The 26,650-nt window shown below is 36.4% G+C and overlaps 1 protein-coding gene across 1 annotated transcript; it reads left to right on the top strand.

The window, feature by feature from the left end:
- Positions 1-15,086: 15,086 nt before the first annotated feature.
- LOC5579971 (protein AF-9) lies at positions 15,087-16,246 on the top strand. The gene is made up of 2 exons (XM_021839333.1): positions 15,087-15,361; positions 15,423-16,246. Exon 2 carries the CDS (start codon positions 15,462-15,464, stop codon positions 15,882-15,884), a length of 423 nt encoding a protein of 140 aa, XP_021695025.1. The 5' UTR covers positions 15,087-15,361; positions 15,423-15,461; the 3' UTR covers positions 15,885-16,246.
- The last annotated feature ends 10,404 nt before the right edge of the window (positions 16,247-26,650 follow it).

The following is a 26,650-nucleotide window of genomic DNA, read 5'->3' as shown; positions in this document are numbered from 1 at the left end:
AAAATCTGGACTTCATTGCCGTGCGTATAGTGTTGCAAAGTAACTAGCTGTATCGATCAAAGAAGTGTAGGTTCAATTCCCGCTGCAGTGTTTTTTTTTGTCAGGAGCGTATTGCGACTGTGCCATTTGGCGTTGCATGTTAGTCCGTTGATTCATGTGATGCTTCCTTCAAAGGCCATACTCGTACAAAATGCTTTCCAAGAAACTTTCCACGGTAGGATTGACAGCTAAAAGTGTCCATGCAACCGAAACGAAAGGGAAAATGAAACTTACGAGTATGGTCAAGCTTTACATTTTCCTTTGTAATCTGTAATTAGGTCTAAAGACAAAACGTCGAAAGGACAAAAGGTCGGAAGACAAAAGGTCGAAAGGACAAAAGGTCGAAAATATTTTGCTTGGTGGGATTTTTTTCCTTCTTTGAAAAAAAGATTTTCGACCTTTTGTCCCTTCGTTTTTGTTCTTCGACCTTTTGTCCTTTCGATCTTTTGTCTTTCGACCTTCTGTCCTTTAGACCTTTTGTCATAGATTCGCAAAATACTTGATGTAAAAAAATAAAATTAAGTAAATTTATTGAAAAATTAAATAGAAAATTTGTTTATTATATCTGAAAATAATTTAATTTAATCGATTCATCCAAACAACCGTTAAGAAAATGGAGTCGTCAGAAATTTTTCAAATGTAAACAAAAACTTTTTTCAAATTTTTGAGCTAAATGCGTAGAATTTCTTCGGCTCTCCATTGTTAATCGATTGATTAGACTATGGGCAAGCATATTATACAACCAGTGTCGTGGTCTTTGTCGCCAAACGATAAACAATGCCGTGTGTCCCAAATATATAATTTGAAGGTCCAAAATGTATTGGTATGACCGTATTGGCATCTCGTAAAGGAAGGTTTTCTCCACATTTTAGCATGTTATTTGACTTGGTTACGCTGTGCAACTAATTAATTGGGACAAATACTAAAATCGCTTCCTTAGGGGTCTAAAACACGACCGTTACCTTCTTGAATTATCGGGATAAACGTCATCGTCGTCTAATGATTTGAATCTTAGAGAGAATATTAAGTATTTTTTAAAGTTTTGTTCCATTTATTAAAAAAAAAAAACATATAAATTGATAGGGGGAGATCCCCCAGTGCCGGACAGCACCCAATACCGGACAAAGTCGAAACATTTAGAAATCACGGTCCAATCAAGATGGTGTATTAGTAGAAAAGAAAGCTATTATGTAGACTAATGTTTGCGTAGAATAACACATCCTTGAAATATGCATGCTTTTTTAAAAAAGTAGAAAAGTTTGAAAATCTTTAAAAAATTGACGTATTCTCTTAATTTTGAGCCTATTTAGTAATTATTTTGAATATGAAAAAATACTTTGGATCACGCAAGCATGATCGAACATAATCCTTATTTGATAGCATGATTGTATTTTGTACCATAATTGAACTAAATATGGACAAATTACAATTTTCGTTAAGCACCTCCTGTCCCGCAGTATCGGACAGCTTGATTTGTTATATGATATCTTTGTAATTATTGCACCAGTGTCTCAAAATACTTTCATTTTTCATGGGTTCCGTCGATCATGGTATCAAACATGCAATAAAATTAAGAAGAACGAACATTCAGAACAACATCGTAAAATGTGCTATTTTTCATCATATATGGATGAGGTATTTGATAGGCATCTTTCAAACTAAGAAAAACGCAAATTATTCTTGTAAATGTTGCAAATGCATTGAACTGGTAATTATAAACTATTCCTATAGTGTACACATTCAATGATGTTCATATTTGCAGAACTCGAGGCATTTCCAGATCGTGTCCGGTATTGGGTGTCACCTTTCAAGATCGATCAATTTGATACTAAAATGCATCATCAAAATGCATTGTCATAATTCGTATTTATATTTTCAAATTTATTTTCATACACTATAAAAATGATAATATTTATCATAAATGGGTAACACGAGCCCATAAAATCAATATTTTTCGAATTATGAATTTAGTGGCTTAAGTGTCCGGTACTGGGGGATCTCCCCCTATATATTCTTTTAATTTAAAACGAATTCCATGTCAAATCGGTCAGTTACAGAACAAAACCATGTTCGATTTGGATTAAATTTTGCACATGTTTTTGGTATGGTACAATAAGTGTTTTCCACAGTAAAGTCGATCATTTTGACTCGAGAATAACTTTTGAAAATGGCCCATAAATTATTGCATGCAACTTATTTAAAAAATTCTAACTTCGAAACTGTTGATTTTAGAGAACAATGTTCTATGGAGAAATTGTAGTGAATCGTTAGAGATACAAAAAAATATATACATTGAAAAAATAATTTATGTTTTTTTTGAGAAAAATTCACTATAGAAACTTGATAGTAAACAGATTTTTGGGACAAAGTTACATGATGAAAAAAATTTTAATAAAAAAAATTTCTTAGAAGAACTTTTGGTCTATTTTTAAATTTTTGTTTTTTTTTTGTCAAAATAAATACTTTTTGATGGTACAATAAGAATCTGAAATGATTCTAAACCTTCTTCTTCTTCTTCTTCTTGGCATTAACGTCCCCACTGGGACAGAGACTGCTTCTCAGCTTAGTGTTCCTATGAGCACTTCCACAGTTGTTAACTGAGAGCTTTCTTTGCCAAAGTTGCCATTTTGCGCATTCGTATATCGTGCGGCAGGTACGATTATACTCTATGCCCAGAGAAGTCCAAGAAATTTCCATTACGAAAAGATCCTGGACCGTCCGGGAATCGAACCCAGACACCTTCAGCATGTCTTTGCTTTGTAGCCGCGGACTCTAACCACTCGGCTAAGGAAGGCCCCTTCTATGATTCTAAACCATAATGATTGTCTATATAACTTCTCTAGAAGTAGCCATTTTGGAATTATGTCAAGTTTAATGCAAAAAAATATTATTAATATATTAAAATGAGCAATTCTTATTAGTTATTCGCGATTCTCCATCAATAATAATTTGTTTTCGAGAGTAAAGACCATATTTCTTTTCACTTTCTTATTTTCCTTGACGGAGAATCGCGAAAAACTAATGAAAATGGTTTATTTTATTATTTAATTTATATATTTTTGCTTTGCACTTTAGATAATTCGGAAATGACTACATCTACAAGTGATCAAGATTATCGTTATGATTCAGAATAATTTCAAGATTCTTATTGTATCATCAGAACGTATTTATTTTGACAAAAAATAAAATTTTGGAAATCGGCCAAAAGTTGTTCTTAGAAAAACTTTTTTTTTTAAATTTCTCCATCATGAAACTTTGTCCCAAACATCTGTGAAAATTAAAAATATTAAAAATAAGGTTTTGGTGTAAAATAAAATTTGTTTTGTTTTGTTTTTGAATTTTAAAATATTTATCCAAATGTATATTTTTTTTCTCATAGTTCAAACAATTCACTACAACTTCTTCAAAGAATATTTTTCTCTAAAATCAGAAGTTTCGAAGTTAAAATTCTACTAATAAATTACATGTAATAATTTTTAGGCCATTCTTGAAAGTTATTCTAGAGTTTCTATGGAAAACCACTTATTGTACCATACCGAAAACATGTGCAAAATTTAATCAAAATCGAATATTATCGAGCACGATTTTTACTTTTTTCGACTCATTCTGGATGGAATTCGTCAATGTACATTAAAAAAAAAAAAACAAAATTATTTCTGAATTTTTGGGTCAACCCTTTCCCACGAAAGTGCACTTAATGACGAAATTCAAAAATACGGGCCCAAAATTTTTAAAAAAGGCATGACTAGAACATTAAAAAAAAGTATTTTTTTCGAACATCGACCGCCTTGGGGATGGACCAGCACTATACTCCACTGCACTGTGACGTCACGCATCAATTTTGACAGGTACTGGTCCTGTTGTTTACAGTTTGGACTTAGTACTTTTTTCGAATCATTCTTAATTTCGTGAAAGTTTGCTGCGAGGAGAGGTCAAATCCACTGCAGATACCCACGGATCGTATTATTCTATCTTCCTACCGTGGAAAATCGTCACCATCAGCATACAGGTGATAGAAATGCGAAGATGAAAAAATGATGAAAATAACGACTAAGTCCGAAACGTAAACAACAGGACCAGCAGCTGTCAAATAAGTGAGGTTAGGCTCGTCATATGCAGCGCTCTATTGTCCTTCTTCTTCTTGCTGGCGTTACGTCCCAAGGGACAAAACCTGCTTCTCAGGTTAGTGTTCTTATGAGCACTTCCACAGTTTTTAACTGAGAGCTTTCTTTGCCGATTGACCATTTTTGCATGTGTATATCGTGTGGCAGGTACGAAGATAATCTTATGCCCTGGGAATCGAGAAAATTTCCTTTACGAAAAGATCCTCGACCAGTGGGATTCGAACCCACGACCCTCAGCATGGCCATGCTGAATAGCTGCGCGTTTACCGCTACGGCTATCTTTGCTGGTCTGAATTTGACCCTAAAAAGTTCATGGATTGATAGAATAACCAAAATAAAGAAAGTTTTGTTCTACGAGATGATGAGTTTATAAGGTAAATTTTGAAATAATCACTCAAATATAATCCGTCTCGAAAGGGACATAAGATTACGATTCTAATGACATCTTGTATTAAAATTTTGGTCGATCCAATGATGAGGAAATTCACTATGTTTTTTCAGTGTTTTTTGAAAAATGTCACAACTTTAAGTAAGAATTTAGTATACAAAATTCGATTTTTTTTTTGGAAAAATGCATTCGAAGTAAGAATAACTCTTTGTCTTTCGAATGCGGCTTTGAGAATTTCAATTGGACGTGTAGTCACAGAGATATGGACAGAACACTTTTGTATGTTTTTAGGGGGTGAACCTAAACTTATGAACGGGAGTGTACGCGTAAACGACCAAGTAAATTTCGTGACTATGTTGTTTAAGTTTGAGACGTATTCATATGATTGCTGATTGTTGGCTTGAAATAAATAAACATGTACCAAACAGCGCTGTTGTACACATTTTCTAAAAAAAAAGGGAGAGATGTAACCATGTGTAAATGTCGTTACTGGCTATACAATGGTTACTTATATAATAGTCAAGGGGGCAGGATCCGTCATTGATTTCGGAATTTTCGAAAGCAGTTTTTTCGTTCAAAATCAACAAAATTTAAAGGAACATGTGTTTACTATATTCTATTCTCCAACTAAAACACAGTGAACACATTTTCATCGAATAAGTTTTAGTTTTGAAGAGAAAAACTGCTATTGAAGTTTCGATGATGACGATGATTACGATGACAGAGCGTTGAACGTTAACGTTGAACAAGGGTTATTGTATAACAGTCAGCCTATCTGCTGGTTGGAAACGGGCTATGATTGTGTTTTTGTTGGGATCAAGGGTAGAGCGACGCGAAAACGGGGATTCGTGTGTAGGCTATTGACTACAAGAAGAGGGCTGCTAAGAAAATATAAACAACGAAATATTTTTTTAAATGTTTGGATTTTTCGGATACATTTCATCAAAAATAACACATACCAGGTTCTTCAGTTTTCATTCATTACAGATTCGCGATGGTTTATATTTTCCATATTCAGTTTAGAGGACTTAAAATAGAATATATTCACATTAAACTAAATTAGATATATATAAATTACATTGTATCAAAAACATTCAAAATGTTACGTGTTTGTTTTTGTTTTCTTCACTTTTTTTCTCCTTACTCGTACTGCCTCGTCTTCTTTTTGCTTTCTTTCTGTTTTGCAAATATCCTACATATGTATATATATTTGTTTCTCCACATTTGCTTCCGTCTTCCTCTCAATTCAAATAGCTCTACTACGCACGGTTGACTTACACGACTACTAAATTGTATCTTTTCTTTTTTAATTACATCTTGTTCACTATTCATCCGCCTGCTCAAAAGCTGCAGATCAATTTTACATTTTTTTTCGCAAATTTTCTTCATTTTCCAGTTAAAACCATAAATTTATAATAGGTAAAATATATTCTCTTATCGTTCTTAGCACTGAAATTGGTTTAATTTTCACTGTATTCCATTACGTTTCGCTATCAACTGCTCCCATAGTCCCCCCTCCTATTTATATCTCTGAAGCTCTCTTTCACCACCCGATGCTTACTTCGATTTATCTAGAACCAAATATTGTTTTCTCTCGTTTTTTTTTACAAATATACAAAAACTATACGCCTACTGTGTGAAACGAAATAATAAAAATGAGAATTTAAATAGCACTGGTTTGTTTTTCGTTCGATAAACTAAGAACTGATTTGCTTACACTGCTGTTGCTGCGCTGATAGTCAAACTCGGGCCCCGTCGTTTGAACGATGGCGCAAGTACCCGCGTGACCAACTAACACCGTGATCACAGACAGACAGACGCAGCTTTGAGGTAATTTCCATCGACCATGATTATTTGTTCCTTACCTCACAACCGGAGGCGTTTTCCAAGAGTTACCTCTGTTTGTCTGCGCCGTGGTCATCGCGGAAAAAGTGTACCTTTCGTTCGGCTGGGCGCGAAAAGAAGTCACGTATAATTTCCTCCGTTCGGTTTGCTGACGCGTTGGCAACGTGAACGGATCAGTAGGCTATGAGCGCGTTGCTCACACTCTAAATATGACCCCTAATGGCGATTGGTGAATGGGAAGTGAGCAGTAGTTTTTCTCCTATTCATTGTTCCTACGTATGTACATAATCGTCGCAATTACGAGTAATTGCAGAAATATTGTTTGTGTGTTTGTTTGCTGTTTCTCTGTAACTGTACTCTGTTTTGTTTTCCTTTTTTTGTAGTTTTACTTTCATTAGTTCTTCTTTGTTCTCTGTATCTCTGTGTATAAATGTTATTAGAAAAAGGCACACATCTGGGGATATTTAATTACAATCTTCCATGAATATAGATTTTCCATTTGCTCTTTCAGTAGTAGTTATGAAGCTACGGTTACATAATTTCCGGTTCTGTACAGTATAAAATAGACGCAATTTTCACGTTTTGCTACTACACTTGTATTCAGTTTTGCTGTTTTTGTTTTGCTTGCTCTAAGACAGGTTTTGTTTCGGCAGCTCTAGTAGCTCCGCTCTAATGAGAGTTTAGTGGTTGTTTGTTTTTGGTGAAAAATATTGCTTTTCTCTTGTTTTAGTTCAACGTTTGTCAGGTCTTCTCAGGTTCGGGTTGTTTCGCATTTGTTTCAAAATATACTTTTACTTAAAGGTGATATTCTTTTGTTGTACTTGCTTTTCAGTTTGATGATTTTCCATATCTAGATATATCAGCTATCGTTTTTTGCTAAATTGAACAACCATTTGAGCATTACCGTTTTTTTACAGTGTAGAGTGGAGGTTTGCTTAGATCATTGAGTTTTGTTTTATTTGCTGTTATCATTTTGCTTTGTACTGTACGTTGTTCCACATATTGTTACTAATGATGTTGAGGTTCGATTTGTGGTGATGTGTGCACATTTTGTTTGGGTGTATGAAATCTATTCCCTACGTTATAATGAGTGGAGTAAAGTTCCTTTTCTCGTATCGTCAGTAACTCAACAGCACTGGTTAAAATTGGTTCGCGATTTGTTATGAATTAATGAATCGTGATTGTTTGATACGATTAGTATTTCAGTTTTTCTAATGATTCACAATTCGCTTACTGGAACAAACTTTTTAATTTTTGAAAGAAGATCACCTCCAATGTGCAATTTCCTGCTCCGTAAGAGAAGAAATAACAAAAAAAAAAAAATCATATCAATAGTGATATCCATACATTTTTCACTCATTTGACCAGTTTTCTTGAACAGGCCTTTTATGAGATGTTTCAGCTGATTTGGAAGCTTTTTGACCAAAGATGAAATAGAGAGGAGTCTAGTTCTCCTTATTAGTGATTGATAGAACGTTTTCACAATTAATTTGCAATCGAACACTGTAGGCGTTTTGAACGAAATATTGAATCTCAAGAATCGGTCACATTTGGTGAGAAGTATTTCAAGTATGGTTTAAGTCCGCACCCCTCAGTTTATAAGCAGAGCTCTAACCAAAAACCAATAGTGAAATACGGATCTAACTAACTATTTTCTAAAACCTCCACACCTCCACACATTCCTCCAGGAATAATTCTAAACATTTTTCTAACTATTTATGAGATTATTCTAGGAATTCTCCCAGATTTTGTCCCTAGAGATACATCGACATTATCCGGAGAGTTCTCAACAATAGCTCCACGTGTTTTCTTGTAGAACCCTATTGAAATTCGTCTAGAAAATTTTGCATGGATTTCACCGAGATTTTTATTGCAATTTGTTCAAAAACTTCACATGGCATTTCTCTCAAAAACTCCATCAAAATTCATCCCTCAATGTCTGAAGGAACTTGTTTTTAAAAACACAATGAATTGTTCCATTGATTATTTCAGGTATCTTAGCCAAGATCATAGTGGGAAGTTTATATGGGTTGCTCAATCATTTGCTTAAGATGGCACCTCCTGGAGACAATTTCAAGAGCTATCAGGCCATAGAGCATTAACCCTACATAGGCCTTTTCACGAGACTTTTCGAATCAGCTGATTTGGAATCAATTTGATAATAGACTTTTTCACAAGACGTTGCAAATCAGCTGATTCGGAAGCTGTTTGACAGTTCTTACTCGCAAATGACAGGCTCGTGTATGTACCGCTCTTCGGCAGATGTAAACAAATGCATACACGGAGCTCTCACATGAAAAGACCTTTTCTTCTATGAAGAACAGTGCAACACGGGCACTGGTCCTCCACCGCCGTAAATAAATGCATAGATGGACCTGTCACACGAAAAGGCCTATCCAGCTGTTTACGATCGCTATAGAACAACGAGGGGTTGTAAACATTTGATATATTTTGCCTACCGATTTTATAGCTGTTTCTTAGTAGGCTGTTATCTAGGATTGTTGATTCAAATGTCAATTTTTTTCACCGATCGGTTTCAATCATTTTCATTATGGACCAATGCACAAGTTCATTCGTTGACGTTTTAGCGGTGCCGTGTTATTTATGGGACCATGACAACCAGTAAATTCGGCACTGCTCAAACGTCAAATTAGTGAACTCGTGCATTGGTCCATTTTCGTTTTATCTGTTTTAATAATGATTTTCATTTTTAAGGTGCCTTCAAAAATACATATCTTTTCTTTAAGCTCAGTGGTGGAATTTGAAGTCAGTCTATAATTCGATGTATTCAAGGTACAAATGAGAATAAGGAGCGAAACTAAGACCACTTTGTACCAAGACTGTCCGGCGTAAGAAAATCTAGTCCGTCACGTCAACTGTAGGGCAACTTTCATATGAAAACCACGTACCTACATCTAGTAAAGTGAATGGTTCTGGATTGCCAAGAGGAGTTTGGTTTAATTCTCTAAGTCGGGTAGAAGTCTGTTGAAATTTTGAATATTATACAGTGTGATCCATGCACTTTTATTCACAACATTGAAATATGCAAGTAAATGAAATAACATATACTGCTTTCCGTCGAGCTATAAGAACAAACTCGTTTGCTTTGCTTTAGAGAAAGCTTAATTTCCTAGAATACGTATAATATTTGTTTACTAACAAATATAGTGTTTGTCTTGGAACTTACGGTGAAAGACTACGATTACGCCCAAAAACGTATCAGAGACTCAACAAATTCCAATATACATTATTGGACACGTCTATCTTATCGAGCACCCAACAAAAGTGAAAAGTATACTTTAGTTTTTTTTTCGAAAGCCGTAATCCTCTTTGCGCCTAAGGTCACGATTTAGATCACCAGTAGGGGTTTTATATGTCCATCACTACAGACGGCCGAAGCTTTGAACATCCATTTGGAACTCATGCCATTTCCCTTAAATAGAGCAGAGTTGTTCCGAAACCTTAATTCTGCTGAAAAAAAGATTATTTTGTTGAAAATCATTCGATAAATTAAATACAAATTGAACAAACTATCGAACGCTAAAATAAGTTGACATTTTCTATGTTTTCGTTAATTTTCCAGTCAGGCACAGCTTGCTGTGATGCTGCCATAATAAATTATGGTGTACGCAGCATACGTCAAATGGGGGTGATTCAAAATTTTATGGCAGCCAAGCGTAAAAAGCTGGATAACAAATGCAACGATGCATCACCGTTGTAATAATATTACTTCACAAATTATCGCTCATTTTCGATTATAACAATGCAATACTAAAGCTTTTGAGAAGTTTTCCAATATAGGCTCCTTCAAATCTACGCGACTTTTTACGGCGACAGCGACAAAAAATCGTCGCGATTTCGTTGTTGTGTCGCTGCAAGCACTTTTCTATGAAACCATCTTGACTGAAACGACGCGAATCGCTGCGAAATCGCGTCGCTGTGGATTAGACGCGCCCATCAAACAGTGCACGCAGCGAAACATCAGCTAAATCGCGACGATGTTTTGCCGCCGTAAAAAGTCGCTTAGTTCTGGGGGAGCCTTATAGGACGGAAGACAATGCCCTTGGCTAAAAAAAAACGCAAAGGAAGAGGATAAAGGCTCCCCCAGATCTAAGCGACTTTTTACGGCGACAGCGACAAAAAATCTTCGCGTTTTCTCTGATGTTTCGCTGCATGCACTGTTTGATGAGCGCATCTAAGCCACAGCGACGCGATTTCGCAGCGATTCACGTCGTGTCCGTCAAGATGGTTTCAAAGAAGAGTGCTTGCAGCGACACAACAACGAAATCGCGACGATTTTTTGTCGCTGTCGCCGTAAAAAGTCGCGTAGATTTGGGGAAGCCTTAATGTGGATCACGCGAGTATTGCTCGATTGCTTGCATTAGTTGCATTTAAAACTACTTTAATGGCAGGTTTACGGATATGGACAGAAAAAAAACATATAAAATGCACCAAAGCCGTTAACAACCGATTCTTTCATTATTTTCTGTGACGAACTACAATTTTCCTCAATTTTTTGTAACTATTGAAAAAGTTGTGTAAAAAACTGTTGATTCAAAAGTCACAGATAGACAAAAAAGTACACCTAGACAAAAAGTGATGTAGCAAACAAACTACACATCGAATCATTTTGGTGTCTTCAGTGCATTTGTTATTTATCACTCAATGAACAAATGCGCTGAAGACACCAAGATGATTCGACGCGTAGTTTGTCAGCTACATCAGTTTGTGTCTTAGTGCATTCATTTTTGTCTAAATTCAACCTACCTGTAACTGTTGAATGGATATTTTTCTCACAACTTTTTCAGAATGAGAAACGGAGTAGGCCGCGTCACGAGTGGTTGTGTTTTCAACTGCCTGTCACGTTTTTTCGCGTTCTGAATGAAAAATACGTTTATTTCGGTTTTATACGATTCCGTTTGTGATTCGGCCGGTGCTACGCCACCCGGATAACTTTGCTTTCGTTTGTGATGTGTGATTTTGATGAGATATTACAGCAGTTTCATAGTTTTAATATTTAATAGTGACATTTAGTGCTTTTTACTGTTGAAAAGAATACATTTTTAATTTTTGAAACCGCTTCGTTGATCATTGTGCTAGGTGTAGGAGTGATTATTTCATTCCAGAATTAACTGTCAAGTTTTACTACAGTCATCCCTCCATGAGTCAATATTGAAGGGACCATCGACTCATGGAAATATCGAGTCATGCAACAGCATTGCTATGGAAAGCTGTTTGAGGGGACCATCATAGTAACCATGACATTAGGTTTTTAGTATGGTTCTATGAGTCGATATCGAGTAATGGAACATCGACTCATGGAGGTTTAACTGTATTACCGTCCAGAGTGGCTGAAAATTATGGTGGAAATCGTACCTTTTTCGACGGTCACACTTTAATGGTCGCGATATTGTAGTTTGCACAACACACCTCTTGGAGAACATCGTTTTTCATACATAGCACCAGTGCCCTTCTTTTTGCGATGACCAGTTGCGTGACGAACGAAATTATTTGCTTTGATAGAATTTGGTGGGTTTGGAACATACTTAGTAGTACTTATTTTCAATGAAACAAGGGCTATTTAAGAGAGTAGGGTCATTTTTTTTCTCGTTCAGCGAGCAATTGCGCTTAAACCAAAGCTCTTTAGCTAGGACACAAGGGGGAAATATCTGTGCCACATCCCTGGAAGACATGCGCATGGAATGACATTACATTTCTTAGCAACGCCACTCCCAAAAAATCAAACCTGTTCGTATCACTCGCTTATAGTGAATTCTAGACTTTTCCCTTCCCTATTATCCAACTCCTTGGCATCTATGAGGGTGTCGGTGAGTCGCTGGTTCTCTTGAAGTAGATGTCTTATTATCATTATCCTTCCCTTTTCTCGTAACGGAGAAGATGGAAATTGTCATATCTTTTCATCTTCGACTTCCGATTGAACAACTATATCATCCAAATAGTTTTTCATAAGTAATTGGAGTGTAATTTCTGAGTGTAGGATCGTTTGACAGCTAATAGATTAGTGATCCTTTATAAGAGAGATACGCGGAAGCTGACATTTCTGTCACAATGTGAGCCAATCGAGCAGCGAGAGCTGTCAAAGCGTGAGCCAAACGAACATGCGTTATGTTTGTTTTGAACTTTTCTTGAGGAGTAATGTAATCCGCTTGAAATCATTTCGGTGAAAGTTGTTTTGCGCAGAGCAAAATGTATGAAGTATTTCTCTTTTTTGAATGTTTGTCAATGAGATATTTAGTTGTTGATTTTTTCTGCTGTTTATTAGTTTGGAAAAACAGCTCAAAAATCTATAACGAAACAAAATACACTTTTTAGCAATGAGAATGCCATGTCCGTGTTACAATATTATTCTCGACGCCGAGCAAACTCAGCACTGCTGATCCGTTGCCAAATCATTCCATTTTACTTCCGCTTATCTCTCATATAAAGGATCACTATAATAGATAAGTTTGATAATCTCTCACGTAACAATTCAAAAGGGCCAATCATCAGATCGTTAATTCTGAGAAAATTCGATTTGAATATTGTTCACCACATTTGCAATTCCTATTTCTCTCAGTATTCAAATCAATCTATGTGATTTCTTGCTCGCTGAGTGACGATTTACTATTACTACACGTTAATAATCGATTTTACTCTGAAAACTGTCAAAAATGTGGAAAAAAATGATGATTTTAAATGCTTGGCCCATTTTCAATTTTCAACAAGGCATGAGTTTTTTTCTATTCACCAAATTGAATTTTATTAGCGTACTTGGCCCAAGGCTAGGCCCTTTTGGTTTTCAATGAATAAGTAAGGGAGAGTCATTGGCCACTCACCATATTAGGGCTGATGACAGTTTGTGAAATTTTACGACTGTAAGCCCTCTTGATGGGAAGAGAAACGATCATTGTCCGTTTCCAGCAGGGGCCAATGAATGAATTGGAAAAAAAGCGGTTATTGGCCGTTTTGAAAATCGAGTTTAAAACGGTAAGTTTTATGAATATGTTGACAATGTTCGCATAATTTGTGGGTATTGGGAGATATTATCGAATATGGTATCAAAATACGATTTGTTTACAATTTGATCATAGGCCCTTTAGAATTGTTACGCGAGATCAAGGTATCTTATCGATATGTCGTCAAATTACACAAGCCAAACGTCAAATCGCCTGATCCATACCAGAAAACAAGCTTGCTTGTGACGGCAATTAGCGCTCATAAAAAGCTGAACAAACAAAATCATTTTGTACTATTTTTTTTTGTGTTTTACTACTCACATGGAACTAAAATAGCATACAAATTTTCTTTAACGGATTATTTACACTAGACAGTTACTTCACTATTTAAGGTTTAAATAAAAAGATGGATGAGACTTAGGCTATTCAAAAGGGACTACACGAGTAATTCCTGGATAACATTCAAGAGAAATCCCTGGATGAACTTCATGAGAAATATCCGGATGAAGTTATAGAGGACTCCGGAAAAAAATCCTAATAGATTTCCTTAAGGAATTTTTCGAGTCCTAAAAGGATTCGTGACGAATTCATCGAAAATAGTTGGAATAATCAATGAAAGTATCAGCGTTTGAACTATCTTTGCACTTCTTGTGGAATTTTTAGAAAAACCCCTGAACAAATTTCTCCAAAAACCTTGAAATCAATTTTTGTGGGTTCACCTGAAGGAATTCCTGTAGGAATCTTTGAAAGTTTTCCTGGAGTAACAACTGGAGAAATCACTCTAAAAATTGCTCGAAGAATTCCAAGAAGATTTTTCTCAACAATCTTCCTAGAATTTACTGGAGGTATCGGCTTTGTTCTGCTGAAGGATTCTTGAAGAATTTTTTCAAGCATACCTAGTGCAACCCTTTATAAATATTGTGTAAGGATTTTTGTAAGAATTGATGGCGAAAGCCATACATGAATTGCTGAAGAATTCCTTTAATGAGTCCCTGAATATATATTCAAGGATTTATTGGAAGACTTTATGTAGCTCTTCTTCATTCTGAATCATTACCCGGACACGTCGAAACTTCAAACACTATTTTATATATGTTTCTGTCACATCCGATATAAGTGAATCTTGGACAAAAATTATACTGTAAAATGCAATTAGGGAAATTTGGGGTAAAATGAACACCCTAAGTAGTTTTAATGTTTTCTTGTTTTGGAAGCTGTCAGATTCTTTCTAAATTGCTCAAATTTGAAGAAGGATGTTTCTGTCATGTTACGAGTTGAATTACATATTTTGATGGAAATAGAATTTTATCAACAATATTGAAGATTGGACTCGGAAAAAATGTGGCACTTTTTATCGCGTGGGTAAAAATTAATGAATTTTTGGGTAATACTAGTTTAGAGTGTTATATTTATGTGTGCAAAATTTTATCGCTTTCTGTCAAGTAGTTTTCAAGATACATTCGAAACAAGAAGAGTTACGCCAGCAAATCTTGGTCGCGATGATCGATAATCCTGGTCAGTCGCACAGATGGATCGGCAAAGGCTTGGAATCATGGAGGAATCTTAAGGAGGGAGCACCTGCAATTTTTTCGTGTTTTCCATCTCATACAACTTCTGATAAGTCTAGTAAAATTCACAGTGTACATTCACACTTCAAGTGTCAAGTGTAAACCTCAAGTACTAGAACAGATATCTAGTACTTACCAACCGACAGCAAGTTTGCCAGCACATTCTGCCAGCAAACTAACAGCTGTGTTTAGAGAGAACTGTCATTCCGTTTGTTTATTTCGACCCTCTCCCAGGCGGTGCTCGGCGGTACGATACGGGTGCAGGGCGTGTACGAAGATCAAACCATCCAGGTGGTACCGGGTACATCGTCCCACACCCGAGTCTGCCTCCGCGGCAAGGGTCTCAAACGGGTCAACAGCTACGGAACCGGTGACCACTATGTCCACCTGAAGATCCAGATTCCGACCAAGCTGAACAACAAGCAGAAAGCGCTGATACAGGTTTGTGATCTTAATATTCATTCCACTTTATATTTTAATTAACCGTTGAATCTGCTTTTAGGCCTACGCGGAGCTGGAAGAAGACACCCCCGGACAGATCATGGGCGTTACAAACAAAACTGATGGTAAGTCATCTTCAGGGTCTGGTTCTTCGTCGACGTCGTCCTCTTCGGCTTCGTCTGCGTCTTCTTCCTCGTGGTCCTCGAACTCGTCATCCCGTTCCAAGGCGGCCGCCGAGGAGGAACCCCTCGCGGACAAGTTCACCCAACGTCCAGCAGAGGATGACTTCAAAGATTTTCAATCGCACGATAAAACCGGTTCTCGAGATTACAAAAAAGACCAGCTGGGAGGATCGCGGTTCTATTTCGGCCTCGGAGTGGCCCTGGTCTTTGCGTGGTACGTGTACTACAGCTATCAGCAAATTCCGCACCAGCTGGAACTGGAACGGGATGCGGCACTGGAAAGGCAACGACGGACAGCCCAAGCCCAGCAGACGCAAAAAAGTCCATTCGACGAAGCTTAGAAAACCTTTTGACTTTTCCCCGCAATTCCTTCAGAAATTTTTCTAGGTGTTCCCGAGTTTCTCATATATTTTTAGTGTACTTTTAACAAATTGAATTTATATGAATATGAATTTATGAAACATTTCTGTTATTCATCCAATGTTTTCTGGATTTAATTATGTAATTCGAACCTACAATTACTTTTAGAGTTGTTCCATAAGATTACCAGTTTTTTTGGTAAATCCAGCAAGAGCTTCTTCTAGAATTTATCTAAAATTTATAAATGAAATTGTTCCACCTAGAATAAATTAAGTATTTAGGATTTATTTGTTAATTTCTTTTGAATTTTCTCCATAATAGAATAGAAGAGTTTTTTTTTCAATCCTGTCAGGCGTTCCTTTTAGAATCCATCCATGCGTTTTTTTTCTTTTCAGGTTGTTTAGCGATTTAAAAAACACAGGCTTTCGTAGCTTGATCGAAAAAAAAAAACAAATTTTTCTAAGTAAGCACAATTTTATTGCTTTTCAATATCTTAATTATCACATTATAAATGATTATAGTTTATAAACAAACTCATGACTAAAACCAAGATCAGTCCAGAATCCTACAAAGTTCTTAAAGGATACAAAAATTTATAGATAATTTATAGATATTAGAAATACGAATCCTTCAGAATATTTTATTTATAAATCTATATTCTTGAACATCCAGAAATAATGTTTTACGATTTTTTTAATAATACAATTTACTTTGAGGAGAGGAGAGTGTAGTCTGAAAAATATAAAAAATATGACCGCGTGGATTATGGACAACCCATAATCTGCCACGAATATTACAAAACACATATACTGGTGACTTACTGACCCAGGAATATATACCCCTATGAATCAGCGAAATTAGAACTTTCCTCCAATCTCTCCTGTAGTTACTTGAGAAGCTCCTTGCTAAATTTGTTCTAGAGATCTTGATGATTTTTCTTCAAGGAACTATAAACTTCTTTAATTATTCCGAAAGCATCTTCAAGATTTGTTTTTGGAATTTTTCAAGAATAATCTTTAGGATTTCTTCTAAGAGTTCTTTATGAATTGCTTAAAAAGATTATTTTGATTTTACTAAGAATTTGAGGATTTCTTCAGGAATTCCCCAGGATTTTTACAAAGATTTTTTTTTTATTTTTATTTTTTTTTATTTTTCCACAGGCTTCAGATTTTTTCTGGAGCTCGATGTGAAATTGCTCTGATTGAATTTGTGATGTGAAAATTTCTGGTGAATTTGTCCAAAGGTTTATCGTAAATTCCATCTGGAGGTGTCTCGTGAATTTGTTCCATAGGCTTTTGGTATATCTCAGGGAATTGCTTCTAAAGCTATTAGATACTTCAATTCTTCTAACATTCATATATGAATTCTTCCTTGAGTAACTTATTACATTGTTTGTGATGTTTCATCAGTGTTATGAAACTTTGGAAAATAAAGCTCTAAATAATAAACTTTGGAAGTACTCTTAGAGCGCTAAGCTGAGAAGCAAACTCTGTACCATAGGGATGTTATGTCAAGAAGAAATCCTTTAAAAATCAAACCTGGTGCTTAGGAATAATTCCAGAAATCCTACAACAGAAATTTCTTCAGGAAGCCTTCCATGAACTATTTCAAAAAATTCTCAAGAAAATCACAAGTCCTTCAGGAATTCATCCGTTGATTTTCCTAAGATATCTTCCAAGATTTTTTGAAATAATTCTTTTACCAATACGATTCCTTAGAATTTCCTTTACAATTTTTGTTATGGTTTTCTTTAAGATTTTAACCAAGAATTTCTCTAAAAATACCTTCAGATTATGTTTCACATAATTTATCCAGGAATTGTTCCAAAAATGTCTCAGTTATTTCTGAAGGAAATCCTAATTTAATTTCTGTTGAAACTTCTGAAGAAATTCCTAATGAACTCCTGCAAGAATATCATAAAGAAATCCTGGATTCTTGAGGAAGTTTTGGGGGATTTTCTTGAGCTGTCTAAGATAGTTATTGAAAATAATCAATCAAATATCTGGATTCAATATATCCAACTGAATTGTCTGAAGGAACTCCTTGAAAAATATCGGACGGAATACCTGAAGAATTATTAACAATTTCTGTATTATTTGCTGGCATAAAGTCTTTTGAAGAATCCATGGGAGGTTTACTAATCAATACACGTTTGAAAGTACCCGGGAGTAATTTCTTCATGAAATGCTGAAGAAATTCCTAGAGAAATATCTGAAGGAACTTCATGCGGAATTCTTGGTATAATGTTGTATAATCCTGCATAATGTTGAAGAACTCCTGGAAGAGTTCCTAATAGGTTTCGTAGAATAATCCCTCGAGATTTTTTGAAGCAACTCGTGGAAGAAACTGTAAATGAATTTTAACGAAATGATTACGAAATGGCGGTATTATTATACGCAATTAGGGTTGTTATGTCTATTATTATAATTCTTATTATTAGGAAAATTCTAAGCTCAGGCTGATTCAACTGCAATGAAACACCCAAAAAAAATTCTAAAAAAAATCCGATTTTTGATAGAATGCCAGCATAAATCTTTGGAATATTACCTAGTCTCTTAAAAAACGTTACACAAAATTGAGCTCTTTTGTGTTATTTTCGCACATTCTGAAATTCTGCTTATTTTTTTTCGAACTTCACGACGCACAGAGATGCATGAACTGCTTATTTATGTGTCATATATTTTTCAAGAATAGAGAAAGAAATAATTCCAGAAGCATATTTTTTAGCATGTGTTAAATAACACACCTAATGTGTTGGTCCACAAGAGGTCGTTTTTGACAGTCATCAGCTCATTTTTTTTATACAGTGGCTCAATTTCATATTCGTACACGATACTGATTCCACATCAAGTTAATAAAAAACTATTAAATGAAGTATTGAGCTACAAATACTTTATCCACATTGAAGATAATAGGTGTCATCTATTGTTTGCCAATCACAAAATGTTTCCATTTACATTCATCTTTGGATTAATAGAAAAGTATTGAATTGATGTCTAAAATTCACCCAATTTCATATTCGTACACCTACCAAAATTCAAACGCACAACGTTCAAAACTAAATTTAGAAGCTCTATTTGAATACTGAAGTGCTTTATTATGATGTTCAGATGTAGTGAAATACATTTGGACGATTTACTAGTGGACATATATAAAATTTAGGTAAAATTATGAGAAATGCCAGTTTTCCAATGATTTTTGCTATAAAATCCAATAATTTGAACAATTACGTTTATTTTTGTCATTGGATCCAATCTATAGATTATACTCGTAAGCTCTGATAGAAATTTAGTTGAAATATATACACTTTACAGAAATCATAAACAGTTTTTATCCCTTTTGAGTTAAGAAAATTGTTGTGCCATAAGTTCAAAACTCTTCTAAAATGATATTTTTAATCAATGTAAACCAAATTTTCATTCTAAACAACAGGTAAATGTTAATTTCGAATTTGTCTGTAAAAATAATTTGAACTACGAACTTCGTTTTACAATAAAGTACCCTAAACTACACTGTACATACCTCCACATGATTGATGTCATCGTAATATTCAATTATCTTTGAAATAATATTTAAATTATATTCAAAATAGCACCCTATTTTGCAATTTATTGATTTCATAAGAAAAATACAAAATAACTTGAATGAGCAGAAAGCATTGATACACTATTTAATAGAATATATCCTGTTGTTTTCATCATTTTAAAAACACGTTTGTGTTGCGGTTATGGCAATAATATTTATTCTATAAATCTCTATAATCATGTTTGGTAGTAAAATGTAAATTAAAAATGGTAATTATGCAATGTTTTGATAGGAACATTAACTATGGATTATGTATATACATTTAGGAGCCAAACATAGAGAAATTGACTAAAATTTTTGGTTTTGGATTTGTTATAAATATTATATTACCTAAGATTCAAAAGTATAAGTTGTCGATATCCACTCTTAGCTACTCTAAAACTGATTATAATTTTTTGAAACTTGTGCAATATTCGCAATTATCATTCTTAAGGAAGTGATGATGAAAAAAATGCAATTTATTGTTCGACTTACCGAATATTTTAGCAAAAAACATGGGAAAACTGGTATTTTTCTTAAATTTACTTAAGTTTCAAATATATCCATTTATAAATTTTCCAAATGTATTCTACTGCATCTGAACAACACAACGAAGAGCTTAAGTAGTCATCTAGTCCATTAAAAATTAGTTTTGAATGCTATATATTTATTTTTTGTTAGGTGTACGAATATGGAATTGGGTCAATTATAGACACAATCTCAATACTTTTCCATTATTCCAAAGATTTAAGCAAATGAATACAGTTTGTCATTGCCAAATAATAGATGACACCTATAACCTACATTATTGATAAAGTATATCGAAGTCCATGCACCATTTAATAGTTTTATACCAACTTTATATGAAAACAGTGCCCCGTACGAAAATGAAATTGAACCACTGTATAACCAATCTGAGTGTAGAGCATCAACTAAAGGAATCGCAGTAAGAATATCTGACTACAAATTGAACTTTAACACTTCACTTTTTGCAAAAAATAAAATACTAAATCACTACAATGTCGAGTGCTCGACACTGAAGAAGTCTGTAAGTCGCAGACGAATTAGGCCTATCTGTCATGATAAGCAACACATAATAGAGTTTAAAGGTATTTGCTCGCCTTACTAGTGATTTTAGTATTTTATTTTTTGCAAAAAGTGAAGTGTTAAAGTTCAATTTGTAGTTTTCAACATACTCTAATCGCTCCGCTAATTTTAATATAAAAAAGTGTAGTAAGAATATCTGGAAAAATAACTAGAGGATGATCCCTAGAAAAGAGTTTAAAAGTAATCGCTGTGAAAATTTTTAAATGAAGCGTTGGAATGTTAAATAATTTCCAGGAGCAATTTTTTTTCTAAACAATTCTTAAGAAAATGGAAACAAAAAGGAATAGAATATGGAAACGAATTCCTGGGACAATTGGTGGAGAACGACAAGCTGAGCGTTGTGGATTTGAATCCCACCGATCGAGGATGTTTTCGTAAACGAATTTTTCTCGACTCACCAAATGGTAATCTTACAAAGGAAGCTTTGAGTTAATAACTGTGGAAGTGCTCATAGGAACACTAATCTGAGAAGCAGGTTCTGTTTTTGTCGGTACGTAGCGTCACAAAGAAGTACCATCAGTGCACCAGATTCCGCTCATTTAAGGGAAGTAATGTGTCCAAATGTTTATTATAAAATAACTATTGTGTCGATCAATACTATTTTTATGGCACAGTTTAGCTTCAAGTATAGGTAATCAGCGGCAAAATAAAAAGAATTTGAAAAACTTTTATAAAAAAATATTTAATTGCATTTGTTACTGCATGTAAGTGTTCCTATTTCCGCTCACGGTAAACAGATTTCGTGACGAACTTACTAGAAAAATGCATAATTTCAAATTTCGTTATTTATCCAGATATTTTCTGTGGTCAAACCATATCTACTAATCCAATAAACAAGGTTGTACAGTAAAATTAACATTTCTTTAAAATATTGTTCAATTATTCGCATGAGCGGTTATTGGAACACACACAAATTCCTAGTGGCCCAATAACCGCTCACGAGGTCTTATGTTTCAATATAAAGAATTATTTTATCAAATGAAAATAATGTCAGACGACTTCATTTGAAAGTTGTTAATATTGCTAGAATACGTCCGTGCGAAAAATATTGATTTTTGACACGAAAAATCAATTTTTACACTAGTGAGCGGAAATAGGGGCATGAGCGGATACTGGTACACTGATGGTAGACCTTTTTTCTACAACATTTCAAGAATAATATCAGTAATAACAAACCGTCAAACATTTCCAGAATAAGGCTATCCATGGTGACGTTTACTTGACATTTCTCGGTGGGAGTGACGTTCAGTCAATGATGCTATTACAACAGCTGATTTTGATAGCTGGTGAAATCGTTGCTTTTCACTCTTTGTTGTTGTTGCTGTTTTGTGCGAGAAATTTTCGGTTCGCGTGAGTTGAATTGTGTGCATTATATTTCATCAGTATGTCGCATATAAAGTTCTGGTGCTGCGTAAAGAACTGCGAATCATACTATGTTGGTAAAACAAGCAAAAGCGGTCGTTTTTTTCGATGCCCCGATCCATCCAGAGTCACTTCTCATCATCTCCGTCAACTTGCTGAGACTCGCTACAATGCTTGGAAAGAGCACATCTCAGAAAATCTGTCGACAACAGCTAAAATTTGTGAAAAGCATTTCGTTCATGGTAAGCGGAAAAATATTTATGAATTCATTGAGCGTTCATAATGATGTGTCTATTTTTAGGTAAACCAGCTCAACTAACGGACACATCGAGTATTGATTGGTTACCAAGCATCAATTTAGATACTCCCGTCAATGCTGCACTTGACTCTTCATTGCAATTTCAAAATAATTTACCATCTGGATCTAATAATCGGAGTTTATTAGCTTCAGACTCTCTCACTGGTAATATTTGCACCCGGAAATTTTCTCCGCAAATAAAACGGAAGTTTCTGTTTAAAACGTATTTTAGGTGACGATGCTTATAAGCAATTAGATACTGCCAGTGAGCTTCCTATCATCGATACAATAATGGACAGAACACAACCATATGAATTCGAACGATCGACGAGTTTAATAACGAATCGTCAGTCTTCCGGTACTGAAACGGCCTCGGAACCTGAAGAATACTACCGCTCAATTGGAACAAAACCTAAAACTAAATCGGTTAAAGTTCAAGCGACAGCCATTATTAGGAGTAACTATACTCAAACTGATGCTACGGAACCAGAAAAGGATGCAAAGCTAGCAAATGCTGAAAGTTACATTGAACAGTTGAAAGCTGAAGTACGGGGAAAAAATGAAGAAATAGAAGAATTGAAAAAATCAGTACGAAGAGTCAAAGTGGATTTACTTACCTTACGAGAACATCCGAAAGATTTGAAATTTTATACCGGTTTAGACGATTATAAAGTAGTACAAATGATTTTCGAATCCATAGAACCTTATCTGTTGACTCCACTCAATTTGACAAAGGAGCAGGTGTTCTTGATGACGCTGCAGAAATTGCGCCATGACTACTATTTTAAATGCATTAGCATTTCATATGAAATATGTCCAACTACAACAGCGATGTACTTTTATTCTACTGTTTACACTATTTATACAGTATTCTTCAATTTGGTTCACTGGCCTACGAGGGACGTTTTAAAACAACATACTCCACAGTGCTTCAGGGATGCATTTGGAGACAAAATAACAGTTATAATTGATTGCTTTGAAGTTAAAGGACAAAAATCATCTCTCTACCTATGACAGCAGCAAAACAGTGGTCCGAGTACAAGAAGGCAAGTACGCTGAAGTACTTGATTGCTATCAGTTCATCGGGATATATTATGTTCATATCTCAAGCATATGGCGGCAGAGCAACGGATAAAACAATAACAACAACTTCAGGATTTTTAAACAACATTTTGGACGGCGACGTTATTATGGCTGATCGAGGATTTTTAATTGAAGAGGAAGTAAGAAAACAGAACGCAACTTTAAATATACCAGCATTTCGCAAACAAGGTGGACAACTCTCAGCAATGGACGTTGAAAGAACGAGGGAAATTGCGAATGTACGCATACACGTAGAGCGTGTGATAGGAGCAATGCGAGAAAAATACCAAATTATCAAAAAATATGTTCCAATGTCATTGATTACAAGGAAGCATAATGGTGTAATGATAATGGACATGATTATCCATGTTTGTGCTATTTTGATCAATCTGTGTAAACCTATCGTCAACTGATGACACAGTTTTTGTTGGAATACAGATACAAAAACAAATGTAAATATATTTCAATATCAAATGTTCGACAAAAATCTTATGGTTAAAAATCTCTTGTTATAAAAATAAAAACCGTTACATTGCTGACAAATTTGGTTCGGTGTAATATTTTGCCAACAGTTCTGGTGCAATTACAGCTTTGAAAAATAAAGTGGCTTTAGATCTAGCTTCGTTCCAAAACGATTCATTTTTCTCTACTCGAAGTAACAAGTTTTCTTTCTTGGTCCATACATAAAAAAAGCCGTATTGGGATTCTGTTAATGCAATTTGCATTTGAACTTTAGCAAAATATTTATGATTAGCGACAATTTCAAAGCTGTTCTCAGTTTTTGTTAAATATGCTGGACGGCACTTCGTTAGTCTTAACAATACATTTTCTTCATCTCTAAAAGTGAACGGACATTTTATTTCTATCGGTATTTTACCACAGCAAGAACACGTTAAAATAGCATCGGGTGATGCTGCCAGTTCCGGGTATTCCTTATGTAATATCAAACCGGATTCGACAATTTTACCGCCAGCATGAGATTTTTCTAACATGGTAGTTAATTGTACTAATGCAGTTTTTTCCATTCTTTTGCCATAGCGTGTGGCCTGAGTGGAAAAGTATGTTTCATCAGGGTAACAAATTGTTTTTTTTTAAAAGAGAAATTGAAGGATGTTCAATTTTTGTACTCAGTACATTCTTCAATATAGAGGCCGTTACCCTTCCTACGCGTAACAGTTTCCATAATTCGCACTTTGATTGAGAGCGTGTGTCTGCCTCAACCTTTTGTCTAGCTTCAGTATTTATGTTTTCTTGCATGCTACTATAAAAAGAAAGTGCCTGAAATCTTAACTCCTCAATACACTTTTCTCTGTTCTCTCATCATACAAGGTACTTAAAATTAATCCGTGGCCTTCGTAGAATGAATCGACTATCTTTTCTTCGCATTTGTAGCATTCATACGCATCGTTGCAGAACGCTTGCATAGCGACGCACTTAACATTGTTATTTTGCAGATCAATCATTTTCGCTCGAATATCATGCTGCCAGAGCATGGGGACATTACCGTAGGCATCATCTGAAGAATCTCTGGTGTAGCCGAAATCGATGTCTTCGAGGGGTAGTTGCAAATTCCCATGAACCGTTTTGTTCGGTCTTCCCCAACGCTGTTCCACATCAGTCACTGCAATAGTTGTTGTTGCCAAATTGAGTGTTCCAGAAGGTTGGCTTAGTAACAACTGCTGGTGATTTAGGCTTGTTAGGTGGTACAAAATAGCTCCTACATGCGAGCACACTTCACCTATACCAGCTATGCAGTCGCAGTGTGCTGACATCACATCAGAGTCTTTAACTAATACCCATGGGCCGTGTAGTTCCGGCGGCTAGAATAGAACTACGGACGACCTGTTCCGGTGGTAAGAGGCCACCAAACGGGGTAACCCCAATTCAAGGTGTCATGCGAAAAACCGTACTGAGGAATGAATGGTCGAAGGGGTGAAAAAGATGTTCGGCCATTAACGGAGCCTGTGGGGCACCTGGGCACCCCTCACAGTATTTTGTCCCTTACCGCGTTAATGCAGGGCTCTGGCGTGGTGGACCTCTTTTCCCGTGCTACTCGTGGGATCCAAAAATGAGTTTAAATTTAAATCAAAACAATAGTAGTAGTGCAGGTAGTAGCAGTAGTAGGGAAGCGAACCCCTTCGCAAGAAGTGGGCTAGCTAGATCTCCGTTGAGGAGAGTAGAAGCAGGAGGAGGCAGCAGTGCACGTAGTGCCAGTGCTGGAAGCCATATTTCATCCCCGGCTAACGCATCGGGTGAGGTTATGGATGGAGCGTGGTTGATGAGGGCCATCAATAAAAGTAGAGATGGGCTCTCTGCGATGGAAGTGGCTGCACAGCAGCTCGACTCCATAATTGACTTTGCGTCCTCGAAGTCTAACATCAACAAGGACCTCAAGCAGGCCTTGTTTAGACTTCGTAAGTCAATGTTGGCGGCCAAGCAGACCCATGCTGAACCCATGGTGACTGTGGCTGCGGCAGAACCCGTGGAATTGAAGGTGCCGAAGTCTACCCAGACGGAACCCTTCGTTTTCGCGGGTAGCCCCAAAAGCGTGGAAGCGAATGCTTACAACAAGCAATCGCAGAAGCGCGCGAGGCAGCCGTCAGGGGAGGAGCTACCCGGCGGCGCTCGTAAGGCCAGGCGGATACTAACCCCGAAAACCGGCAGAAGTGCCGGAAAATCGGACCCCAGCCAGGCGTCCCGGAAAGCCGAGAAGGGTGGGCCCGAAAAGGCTGGCCCCTCACGGAGTGATGGGAACAGGGGGTTGCGACCTTTGAGAGGTCCTCCATCACCACAGGTCAGGGCGGAGCAGGGGGGGGACGCCCCCTGGACAACCGTAGCGAGGAAGAAGAAGAAGAAGAAACAGGAGAACCAGGAGCGCAGGGATACCAGACCTAAGAAAGGTAAGAGGGTAGGTGCCAAGCGCGAGAAGGGTGATGCGATCATCATCAAGACGGAAGAGTCCAAGTACTCGGAAGTCCTGAAGGCGATGCGCAGTGACGCGAAGCTTGCGGATCTAGGAGCCGACGTACGCAGTGTCAGACGCACTCGTACAGGTGAAATGATCCTCGAGCTTAAGCGCGACAAGGAGCGCAAGGGCGCCGCCTACAAAAGTTTGGCGGAAGAGGTCCTTGGCGCCGGTGTTGAAGTGAGGGCTCTGACGCAGTCAGTGACTCTGAAGGTGATGAACCTTGACGAGATCACCAACGCAGAAGAGCTCGTCACGGCACTGCGGCAACAGTGCGAAGTGCAGGTGCCCACCACCGCCGTTCAGCTACGGAAAGGTCCGGCAGGTACTCAGGTGGCCTTAGTACACCTACCTGTGGCAGACGCAAA

The sequence above is a fragment of the Aedes aegypti genome, chromosome 1, assembly GCF_002204515.2.
Source record: "Aedes aegypti strain LVP_AGWG chromosome 1, AaegL5.0 Primary Assembly, whole genome shotgun sequence".
In the NCBI taxonomy this organism is placed as follows: Eukaryota; Metazoa; Arthropoda; class Insecta; order Diptera; family Culicidae; genus Aedes; species Aedes aegypti.
Note: the sequence above shows the minus strand (reverse complement) of the source record. Positions and strands in the feature narration are given on the sequence as shown.

Excerpts from the sequence above, each read along its gene's own strand:
- LOC5579971 (XM_021839333.1), top strand. The coding sequence starts at position 15,462 with ATGGGCGTTACAAACAAAACTGATGGTAAGTCATCTTCAGGGTCTGGT.